General features: G+C 34.5%; 1 protein-coding gene across 1 annotated transcript; it reads left to right on the plus strand.

Annotated features, from left to right (window-relative positions):
- Window positions 1-7350: 7350 nt before the first annotated feature.
- On the plus strand, window positions 7351-12187 carry LOC120147287 (CTD small phosphatase-like protein 2). Its single transcript, XM_039160701.1, has 7 exons — window positions 7351-7383; window positions 7931-8189; window positions 8963-9102; window positions 9229-9328; window positions 9783-10316; window positions 10930-11267; window positions 11689-12187. Exons 2-7 carry the CDS (start codon window positions 8021-8023, stop codon window positions 11845-11847), a joined length of 1440 nt encoding a protein of 479 aa, XP_039016632.1. The 5' UTR covers window positions 7351-7383; window positions 7931-8020; the 3' UTR covers window positions 11848-12187.
- Window positions 12188-12448: the final 261 nt, after the last annotated feature.

The following is a 12448-nucleotide window of genomic DNA, read 5'->3' on the forward strand; positions in this document are numbered from 1 at the left end:
AACATTATTTACATAATACAAATAACCGAATAACAAGTACAATAAAATCATACCTAAATGAATAAAATAAAATATTACAGATCTAAACACAAATATAAATAATCACATTTGATTTTAAGGTACCAAAATAAAAATAATAAAAACCTAAAGGAATAAATAACAAATAAAACAAATAATCCAGGGCCAAGAACAAAATATTAAACAGTATGCAAATCATACACAAATAAGATTAGGGACCAAGATGAAAATAATAGAAACTTAAAAAGCTAAACAATAATTATAAATAAAGAAGAGCCCAGATAGCAAACATTAAATAATACATGAACCAGAAATATAAATAACCCATAAATAATACTTAGGACTAGATTGCATTAAAATATAAACATGAAGGCCGAATCATAATTAAACCAAAAGTAAAACAATGACTAAGATAATAGACTTATAATTATCATAGCCAAATTTGAATATCAAAGAAAATACACAACACCTAAGATTAGTGACTAAAATATAATATTTATAAATGTCAGAGATAAATTCGAAACTCAGCCAAAATACATAACATATAAACTCAGGGGCTAAAATGAAACTATTACAAACATTGGGACCAAAGTCAAATATCCACAAAATGACATAACATACATTAGTAGGACTAAAATATAAACAAGGAAACATAGATGCCCAAAACAAAAGAAAACAAAATAGACATTAAACCAAACATCAAACAATGACTAAAATAGAATATATACGAATATGATGACCAAATTCAAATAACAGTAAAGATAATAAAAATGCATGGGATCAGTGATTAAATTAAAATATTTGAAAATATTAAATCTAGAATCAAATATAGACAAATATGATATAAAACATGAACATGGACTAATATATAACATTTGCAAATTTCAGGACCAAATCCGAATATCAAAGGAAAATGCCCAATAAACTGCAACAGTGACTAAAACGAAATAAATATAAATATCACAACCGAATTATAATATCAGCAAACATAATATACAAATTAATGACTGAAATGCAATCATTAAAAACTAAAAGGCTCGAAATAAAACAATAATAATTTCATTAAATGACTTAAATAAAGCATTACAAAGGAGAAGGGACCTAAACTGTAGTTACCCCATGCTTGCAAAACACGGGTACCCAGACCCTTGAAACGGTGGCGTGTTGGAAACAAGTTATAAGCCTTGTTTTAGGGTTTAGAAAACCCTATTCCCATTTGGTTTCATTCTCTCCCTCAGCAGTAATACCGAAGCATTCAGGGGAGAGCTCTCCCAGCTTCTTCATCGCACGAGGCGGCCCAGAGTCCCGACCACGTGAACCGGTGGCCACGGGACGCAGAATAAACGAAAGGGTCCCCTTTGACCACAAAGTCCTCTGCTCCGGTGAAGCAATCAACGGCCGGACCGAATCCAAGGTAAGCCTCTCACTCTATCTCTATTTTCTCTCGAGCTTTCCTTTGTTTCGAGCCCCCCACCCGAAGCTCTCTCTGTATTTTTTTTTCGTTCTCCCCTCTGTTGCTCTCACCGAATCCTCTCCCCTCATAATGGTTGCCTGTTGGATTTTTTAAGGGTTCTTTCGGTGATAATGGTACCTAAGGCTTAGGGAAATTATGGGTTGTTGATTTAGGGTGATTGAATCCCGGATTTTCGGGATTATAGGGATTTTTTATTTAGATTTATTTTTGTTTTTTTATTGGGTTTTTTTCTCTGATTTGCTGATTGATTTGGTATGTTGTCACTGTTGACCGCTTGAGGGATGGGCTCTGATCGGCTCGGGAAGCTTTCGACGATGGCTCGTCGACTGGGAAACTGGAACTCACTGGCGGCAGTGGCTTGATGGCTGTTGGCTTGAACGGCTACTGGAACGTTGAAGAGGCACGACGGCTGGATTGGCTTTGGGTTGTGAAACCCTATTTACCATCGATCTGGACCGTTGAATGGGTCCAGATCGAATGGTCTATGTTGGTGCGGCGCTGGGATGTTGATACCCTAAGGTTAGGGTTTGCAATCGGGCTGCTGAGTGATGGGTATGGGCTCGGGTCAATTGGGCTTCGTTTGTTGGGCATGGGTTGGCCTGCAAAACAGTGTAATATGTAAATTGTAAGTTAAATAATAATAATAATGCTAATAATAATAATTAAAATAACGATAATAATAATATATACAAAAACCCGGACAAAAACGGGTGTCTACAGTGTTCATTTATCGTTCACGAACACGTTCATTTAGTATTTGTTTATATGTTCAATTTTTAGTTTTATCCTTCATCAATATTTAAGCTCCTTAAAATTATGTCATTAGTGCTTAAACTCTTTAAAATTCATAGTTTAAATTTCAACTTTTATCATGTATTCAATTTAGTCCCTACCTTCACCAATATTTAAAATATAAAAAAAGGAACAAAATAAACAAGTATATTCATGAACATAAATAAACGAGCCTATAAATAATTATATAATATATCTGAATTGGTGGATTTTTGGGTTGTAGGCCTTTCGTTTCTTTCTTCAATCGCTGCCCCTTCGGCGTTGGGCTTACCTTTAACTGAATGAGTGTTACTTATGCAATAATTTTAGAGAAAATAACCTCAGTGACCAAAAATCCCATATAATAAACGATTTTGACCAATTTTTTTTGGATTTGCCAAAATGACCAACAAAATCGCAATGCGATTTCTAATTCGCAACGCGATCTCCAGTATCGCAAATCCGCGCTGCATTTCGCGTTGCGATAGTCTACAGTGTCGTTGCGATTTTCCATTTCGCGTTGCGATAGTCTACAGTGTCGTTGGAATTTTCCATGGTATTGCATTTGTTTCTTAAGAAATTTCTCTAAAAAGATAGTATCCGCGCGGACGTGTCGAAGACACGTATTACCACGACCAAGACACGTATTACCACGACCACGACCACGACCCGAGACGAGACGGTGGCGGTGGCGGCGGCGCGCGAGAGTCCCCCTTGTTCTCTTTCACTCAACAAGGAAGTGCAAAATCCAAACCTTAAATACCATTCCCAATATTGTTTCCAAAACTATGTGGGATTGAGCATTTCCAATAGTAATATCACGGATCTTACAGTATCATATCAAACTATATCACATAAGAAAATCTATGAGGAAGATATATTTATACAATGTTCAACTCATAAATTATTTTATCAATTCATAGATAATAGAGTCTCTTTAAATATTTTGAAAGATCATCAAGCATAACATTCAAGATCATTAGTCTCACTCAATTACTAATCACTACCTCTCCTTCAAGCACCTCACTATCCTCTCTCCACTCTTAAGTCTAATCATTGTACAACATAATTCATTAAACAAATTATCTTGATCTCGCTATCTTTTTATATATCAACACGTAATTATTTAAGTCGAATAAAATGCAAAGACTAAATATATAGAATTTGGCTTATCTTTGAATGTATAAAAAGCTGAAACTACTATAGGATTCACCATATTAATGAGCTGAACATTGTATAAATATACTCTATTATCTAAGTGTTGGTAATGCTCAATCCCACATAGTTTTGGAAATACTATTGAGAATGGTATTTAAGGTTTGGATTTTGCACTTCCTTGTTGAGTGAAAGAGAACAAGGGGGACTCTCGCGTGTCGCCGTCTCGTCTCGGGTCGTGGTCGTGGTCGTGGTAGTGGTAATACGTGTCTTCGTAACGTCCGCGCGGATACTATCTTTTTAGAGAAACAAATGCAATACCATTTTTAAAACTATCGCAACGCGAAATGGAAAATTCCAACGACACTGTAGACTATCACGCGAAATGAAAAATTACGCAACGCGATTTTCAACTATCGCAACGCGAAATGCAGCGCGAATTTACGATACTGGAGATCGCGTTGCGAATTAGAAATCGCATTGCGATTTTGTTGGTCATTTTGACAAATCCAAAAAAAAATGGTCAAAATCGTATATTATATGGGATTTTTGATCACTAAGGTTATTTTCTCATAATTTTATGTCTACTAATGAGGCAATAGAGCCCATGTTTTTCATGTATTATGTACGACATCATACTTGTTAGTGATTAATTGATTTCGTAATTTTATTAGTCAATTTATAGGTAGTAGTGTGGTTCTTTACTGCGAATAACGAACTATAATATAACTTTTGTTTAAAATGTAGGTGAATTTCCAGTTGTTAGTTGCTTGTACTTGTAGAACAATCAAGCTTATTTTGCGTTAGGGTTGAACATTCGGTCGAGTAAAAAAATTTGAGTTATTCAAATTGATGAGTAGTATTTTATGACCCAAACTTTATTCATTTCTTTAATCGAGTCGAGATTATAAAGTTCGAGTTTCTATATAAATTTCATTGTAATTATGTAAAATATTACGGTACGAATTGGTTCCAATTTATCAACTCTCTCTAACCATATGAGATATACATATATATTTCTTCCTATTCTTTTTCACATTGTAATATTTTAAATAAATCAAATACAATATAAAATTATAAAATATATTTATAATATTATTTTTTTAAAAAGGTAGGTATTTTGAAGAAAAATATTGATGAGAGTATAAAGGAGTCAAGAAATTGATGAGAATAAAAAATTTACAAAAAAAATGTAGTCAAAAGGTGAATCGAATAAAATGCAAAACTAAGGGACTAAATTGAAAAAATAATAATTAAAAATAGCAATTGAAGTTATATATATATATATTATAGGAGCATGCGATTCAAATTTGGTCAAAATTGATTTAAAATGAATGATGAATTGAAGAAATGAGAAAATCATGCAAAATTAAGGGACTAAATTAAAAAACAGAAATTTTGTTATAAAAAAGAATAATTAATGATATATAGGTATTCTACCATGGTTTAGGATCATATGGTTCAAACTTGGAAGATATGCATTGATTTTACCTACAATGTATGAAACGCATAGAGATGCTTCTATTCCACTGCAACGAGTTACTACTAATCGAGAAGCTCCTTCACTCGATCTAGCAGTGTCGGGATACCTCACACTGAGTAATCATGTCCCAAAACTGACCAAAGGAGTGAAGAGCATTCACTCCAATGGAATGTTGAGATGCCCCTACCTCGGACTGATAAGTCAACCCCAAAAACTCAGTTGAAATATGCATGCCCCTTACTCTGATTGGGACAGTGTGAAACTGCCTCCAAAGAGAATGAAGATGCCACTACTTCGGCGTTGAGAGGACTTTGTTCTAACAATGAAAAGGTTGGCCTTCTCCCATTGTTCTACGACGGGAAAAGCATGTCCACCCTCCCGTTGGAATTCTCCAAAAATGTCACACTGTCTCTTCTCGGGCCGAAGACTATCCCACCTCGTTTCTTAACTACAACTCTATCTTTACCACCAGGACTTGGCTAGAAAGGTAAGGAAGTCTCAATTGTCTCACCATACAAATAAGCTATTCTCACTCTTAACGATGTTCACTTCTCGGTTTTGATTGAATTAATCGACCGAATTAAATAAGATCGATTAAAACTGTCGATCATCGAATTAGTTTGGTATAGGGAACAATTAATCTTTTTTCTCAATATTCGATTAACGATTAATTTGATTCGAAATCGGTTAAATAACCCAAAATATTAAATATATTAAATACATATTTTAAACTCAAACCCATTAAGAATTAATACACAATCATTTTTTAACCACACTAGGCTCACTAAATCATCAAGACTTAAATAAAATTTAACCCAAATAAAAAATAGCTCTAATAAACTCAAATTAATCTAACTAATATCTATATAATTTGGTTAATATTTTTTAAAAAATTTCAGTTCGTTTAACGGTTAAAGAAACAAGTTCGATTTATTCGATTAATAATAATTCAATTCGGTCAGCGATTGAATTAACCGATTGAATACTCACTTGCGCACAAGGTTTCACACTGAGCATTTAGAAATCTTGATTAAAGGGGATTCTGCCTAGATATACCCTCAAGTCTAAAAATCTTACATGAAGAAGCCTTATCCTCAGCACAAAGAAGGCTTCTAGGCCAAAATCTCCTGATAAAGCCTTGGGAATTTCGAGCGAAGAAGCCTTTGCCCCACGACTTGAACCACCGTACAAAATGTTTAAAAAAGGAGCCTAAAAGCATACCTCCACATAAAGCATTGAGCAACAGGGTATACTCCCATAGAAAAACGCTAGGAAAGGAGCTATAATCCTGGCCTCACATAAAGCGTGGAAAAAAAGCTCTCCATTGATGATTCCACTAAAATGTTAAAAGAGCTCCAGCAAAAAGGCTTTTGTCCTAAGAAACATGTCCCGCATAATGTAGTAAACGGAGAAACTTCCACCTCAACACAGAGCAGAAACCTCCATCGTTACACCTTCTCCTTCTGTCAAACACCGTGACCTAGAAGAAAATATGCTTATGGTTATACTTAACATATACTACATTATAATTACTTCACATTATTAAAAAAAAATGTAATATAAATTATTTTCTATGCCAAGGTATTTCCTACAACAATCGATGGAAGTCTCTAGGATTACACAGTGACTTCTGCCCAAAATCATGTTCTTCTACGTCACTTGTACGAGAAAATCGTCGTATAATCTTGATAACTTCAAAAAATCATCGTATAATCTTATCAACTTCCACCGAATACTATAACGAAGACACTAATAAAAAAATAATTTCTACTATACCTTATATTAACAATTTTTTTCTCACCTTATTATTTAAAGAAAATTACCATGTATATTGAATTGTTTTTATATAGTTAGATGGTGCTTATTGCTCAAGTCCATTTTTCAGTATAAAATTGTTTTAATATAAATTCAGATACATTCTCGAATTTAATTTTGTTTGATGCGTGAACTTTAGAGTTACTTTTTATTATATTTCAATTTATCTTATATTTATATAATTGTTAGTATAATATTTTGATTTAAAAATATTTGGGTAAAATATTAAAATATAAAAGGTTGTTAACAGAAACTACAACTGGTAACAGCTGTAAAAGGTGAGTGCACTCACGCGTTAGAAACCGCGACTAGGAAAGAGATATCCCCACAATTTCCTCCCAAACGTTCCCTTTCTTTCCACGAACCTGCACGTGGTAACCCGTCAGTCTGAGCTGGTCCCACGTAATACGTGGTAGAATTCTACTGGTGCAAGCTCCTCATGAAACATTTGATCTCAGCCGTCGGTATCATCCAACCGAAGCCGACATTTGCCCCTCCGATCTTTGTTTTGACCGTTTGTAGAAGTTACAGAGCAAAATAAAACACACACAGTCTTTCTTTGGCTAAAAGAGGGAAGAAAAAAGAAGCAAAAAAACTCTTCCCCCCCCCCCACCCAAAACAGGTACTTCAATTTCCATGCTCTGGAATGTTTCACTTTAATATGTTGGCAAATTTGATTTTTTGCTTTTCTTTCCTGGTTTAGGGCTTAATATGCTGATGGATTTTGTTTTTTTTTACTGTTTCCTTTGTTGTTTTGCTTTGGAATTGAGGTTTTATTGTGTTTTATGGGATTAAAAGACTTGGGTTGACTTGAATTTTGGTGGGTTACTTGAAGAAATTGTTTTTCTTTGATATGGTCTATTTTTGTACTGTTTTTGTTACCTTTCTCTTTTCTCTTCCAAGTTTTCTTTTGTATCAAAAGTTGTCTCTCTAGGCAGACTATAGCAAGCCCTCTATTCATCCAACAGAAATCAAGATCTAGGTTTTAGAATTGTGGTGTTCAATGTTATTCTGAGTTGAATTTTTAGCATTCTTTAGTTGTTCTGGTAAAAGGGTTATGGACTTTGACTTTTGATTCACTCCCTTTTTCTTTGGTTTTGTTTTTGCTCAGAAATTATGTTGCTTGAAAATTCTTTCTTTCATGTATAACTAGTTTTCTTTGCCAACCTGTTATAATATATTAGCTTCTTATATTGACTATTGATGCAACGCAGCTCCTGCTGGTGATTTGATTATTTGGAGCGGTTTCCCCCCACTGATGTTCCAGAATATAGATTTTGGTATATATAGCTGTTCAAGATCAAATGCCAACTCTAAGAATGAAGACCAAATCCAGCATGGGTTCTTTAAGAGAAAAAAATAGTCTTCGCGTGTGTCAGAAGTCTAGCATGATTTGCAAAAGACCATGCTGTCATGTTAGGGTTTCCCATCAAGGAGCCGGATTCAATACATGTATTCAAAATTGCCATGATGGTAAGCAACTATACGTTGAACAAGGTCGATATTTCTCTAATATTAATTGTTAGAGTTACAGGTGCTTCTTGGAGTGTCCTATTATCAGGGTTAAAAAAATCCTTTTCTGTTTGCTTGTACCATTACATTATGTGCTCTCTGTACATTGATTGCAATAAAATTAGCGATTTCAAAACATTTCTTTTGTCTCTCAAGTGTGAACAAGATTCTTTCTTTGCTTTGCCTTGCCTGTGACTTATTGCAAGTCCCCTTCCATTTGAGAAATGATGCTTTTTGCAAAATATTTTACTTAACTACATGTGTTGAGTATAACTGTAGTTCTAAAAATTGCAATAAATGAATTGGAACCGTGGGGCATTATACCATATTTAGATGTCAAAGAAGCAGTAATGCAAGCATCAAACTATAGTTGACTGTAGCAGGGAAAACAAATGACCAAGTACATATTAATTTATTTACTAAATAGCTACTAATTTATGAATTCCCTTCCCTTGAACCCATCAGTCCATCCTCTCTGTGGATCTTCCAAGTAAAAGAATGTACTGCTATTCGCTCATTCATTTGTTTAGTTATATGCATGCTTGGTAGGCTTTCTGTTTGTAAGCATTAGAGTGTATTGGTATTCTCTTGTTCATTTCTTTACTTATGTGCATGCATGACAGGCTTTCTGTTTGTACACTTTAACTTATTCCTTTCTTAAAAGAGTTAAGAAGGAAGATATATTAATGTGATATTTTAGTTTGTTGCACGTGCTTACCGACTGTTCTTGATAGATTCATCAAATGTAGAAGTAGCCTCTCAAGTTTTCGAAACTGATGGAGCCAGTGCTCAGCAAATAATTTTGAATGGAGATGATTCCGAGCTTCAGAAACCGCTTCCAACTTTTGTTGATTCTGCAAATTTGGGGGTAATGGTAAGTTTTCATTACTTTTTAGGACAATGCTTTGTTTGTTCGTTTTTACTCTGCTTTTTGAAAATATCACGCATTAAACTGACTTCCAACTTGGTTGCTTATTAATGACGATTTATTAATTTGCAGGAGTCTGCCCACACAACTGTCTCAAACTTAGAGACAATATTCTCTCCTTTTCTGGAGCCAATCCAAATACACAGTGAACTAAATATTGACAATGATGCAGGTGATTCTTTGTTTCAGCTGGTTTGCATGAATTTCTTTTCCATTCTCCAGTTGCGGCCAAGAAAATGACAGTTTTTTTTGGCATTTCTAACTGAAATCCCTGTCTAAGCACAATTATTAAGTTATAAGTATTCATGTTCTCTTGGAAATTTACTGGGCCCATTAAAATATGGTTACCACTTAGCAGGGTTGGAAACAAAGAACTCAGTTGAAAGAAATTCTTTGTAATCTTGTTGCATGCTTTTGGGGCAACTGGTACTTGTATGAACTTTTAGTATCACTGGGTTGTGTAATTGATATTTCATTTGATAAACATTTATTTTATCTGCATCCAATGCTGAGTAGAAGGAAGAATTTTTATGGAATTCAGACATTCTAGATTCACGTCACCAGAAGTTGCAAGTTTCTGTTAAGATAATTATTTGATACAGTCATCTCATTCTCATTTTCTGTAGGGAGTCACAATGGCCCTGAACTGCCAGCATTTGGACCCGATGACAGTGATGATTATAGAAGCTCATTTGGCAGTCAGACATGCAATGTGTCAGATTTCTTTATATCTGACATGATAATTGCAAGCATACCCTTTGATGGAAATGTGATTGACAATAACATCTCGGGAACCTATTCTTTTCCTGATTTCAAGTGTTCTGAGCCAAGTATGCTGTTTGATGTGGCTGAGCAATACTTTATACTGCCTTTCCTTGAGGACACTGTCAACACCAACGATATAAATGATGTTCAATTGCATGAGGAGTCTATGATGGCTCAAGATAATACTAGTTTACGTCTACCAATTGATGAAATGAGATCCTGCATACAAGAATCTGATGTTAACTCTGACTCTGATCAAGCAGATGACTTCGATCCACAATCATTTATAAAAAATTTACCAGAGCTATCTGATGTTGTATCAAGCTTCCGGCCTGCTGATGTTCCAACAGAGGCTTGGACTAGGAAGCCCATAACTCTTGTGCTTGATTTGGATGGTAAGACTTGCATGTTTTCTACTGTGTGTTTTTTAGTTCTGCAGGAACAATACGTCATTCATTCACCTTCACTGATGCCTGAACATTTTTTCAAATGAACTAATTAATTCTCGTGTTCTTTTAAATGGAGGGTCAAACAAACTGATTCAAGTCTTTAAATGAAACCTATAACTTGGAGTCTAACGTACTATGAGGACAATACAAGATTTTGGCTAGTACTGATTATAGAAAACCTGGTGGAACCTTTTGGCAACTTATTATCTGAAGTTCCATAAAAAATTCAGGGTAAATCACTAGTCTCTGGAAAATTTTGTGCATGTGTCGAAATTACCATACATGCTAAATTTATTCTGTTAGTGAGGTCAATTTTGAAGGTTTGCAAGGAAACTTTCAAATGTCTGACCGGTTTTGTTTGCTAAAATGTTATTGGACAGTATGACTTCACGTATCGAATAATTTCAGATGGCATGTGTTGTGGTTGCTCTGTTGGCCTTCTACAAATTGTGTAGAATTATTTGAGCTTCTGTTTCTTTTATGTTTCACTTGGTGTTTTAAACAAATTACTAATAAATATAGCTATAGTGTATAATCACCATTTCTTTGAAACATGCAGAAACTCTCGTCCACTCTACACTAGAACATTGTGATGATGCCGACTTCACCTTTACAGTCTTTTTCAACATGAAAGAGCACACCGTATATGTAAAGCAGAGGCCTCACCTACAGACATTTTTGGAAAAAGTTGCAGAGTTGTTTGAAGTTATCATTTTTACTGCCAGCCAAAGCATTTATGCAGAACAATTACTGGACATATTGGATCCAGATCAAAAGTTCATATCTCGGCGGGTTTATCGTGAATCTTGCATTTTTTCAGATGGAAGTTACACTAAAGACTTGACAGTTTTAGGTGTCGATCTTGCAAAGGTTGCTATAATTGATAATTCTCCACAGGTATTTACCCACTCACTTAAGGTTTACCGTCATGGACTTCATCATTCTTGCCTCCATATTAAGTCAAGAATATAATTGTCGCCCTAGTTTAAACCTAATGTCGATGTGAACTGGTGCTATAGTGATTTAGTGTCTTGGTCTTTAAAAATACTCAGATCTGGAGATAATTCTTGTGGTTATGTATGACAAGCACAAAGTTCATCTAAGAATCATCCAACTAACCAAGCTTTACAGTAAGATTACTTGCAAAGACATGATAAGAGGTTTTTTTGTCTAGTAGCAGCATCAAATGCATTCTCTACTATCAAATTAAATAGTGAAAGGGTGGATTTATCTAGAAGTATAAATGAAAAATGAGAAAGAACAATTTTCCCCTGCTTATACTTCTAACTGCTTAAGAATTCTTCTTTGCTGATTTCAGGTTTTCAGGTTGCAAGTGAATAATGGGATTCCTATCAAGAGTTGGTTTGATGATCCATCTGATTGCGCACTGATTTCATTGCTTCCCTTCTTAGAGACTCTGGTTGATGTTGATGATGTTCGTCCTATCATTGCAAAGAAATTTGGTAACAAGGAATAAGATCACCTTGTTTTCTTTTTTCTGATAGCTTTCAATATATTTCCTTGTCCTCATTTGATTTTAAGTGAAATTTGGCCTCTAATTAAAATCTCAATTCTCTTCAAAATTAACCACAAAATAAGGTATCATCTTTCTTCTTCTTGTGTCAGCATTTTAATACTAGTTTCCTTTTCTTTCTACCCTTAGTTGAGAACCCTGTGAGTGCTTTATCTTATTTTTCTTTTTAATCAAAGGTAGTTGTAGAAAATGCCTGTTTATTGTACAGTAAAAGTTCCAATGATATAAGCATTGTATATGAATTGTTTGTGAAATATAATTTTGCAGATTCCTGTTTGCCATCCTTTCTTGCTGCTTAGCTAATTATCTTGTTTTTACGTTTCACTTCTCCGTCGTTTCATCTGAAAATTATTTAAGCCCCATCAATGCTTGTATTAAGAAATTAAAACTTTAGAATGGAAGCTTGTAGGAATTTTTGTCTTACTAGCCCTTTGTACTTTTCTGATAGTTTATACTTTATACTGCCATCAGTACATTGTTTTTGTTTAAAAAAACAGTACACTTGAACCCCTGTAAGATCATAGCTTAAACATTCGATAGTTGT

This window comes from Hibiscus syriacus, unplaced genomic scaffold (assembly GCF_006381635.1).
Source record: "Hibiscus syriacus cultivar Baekdansim isolate YM2019G1 unplaced genomic scaffold, ASM638163v2 tig00110937_pilon, whole genome shotgun sequence".
NCBI classification, from domain to species: domain Eukaryota; kingdom Viridiplantae; phylum Streptophyta; class Magnoliopsida; order Malvales; family Malvaceae; genus Hibiscus; species Hibiscus syriacus.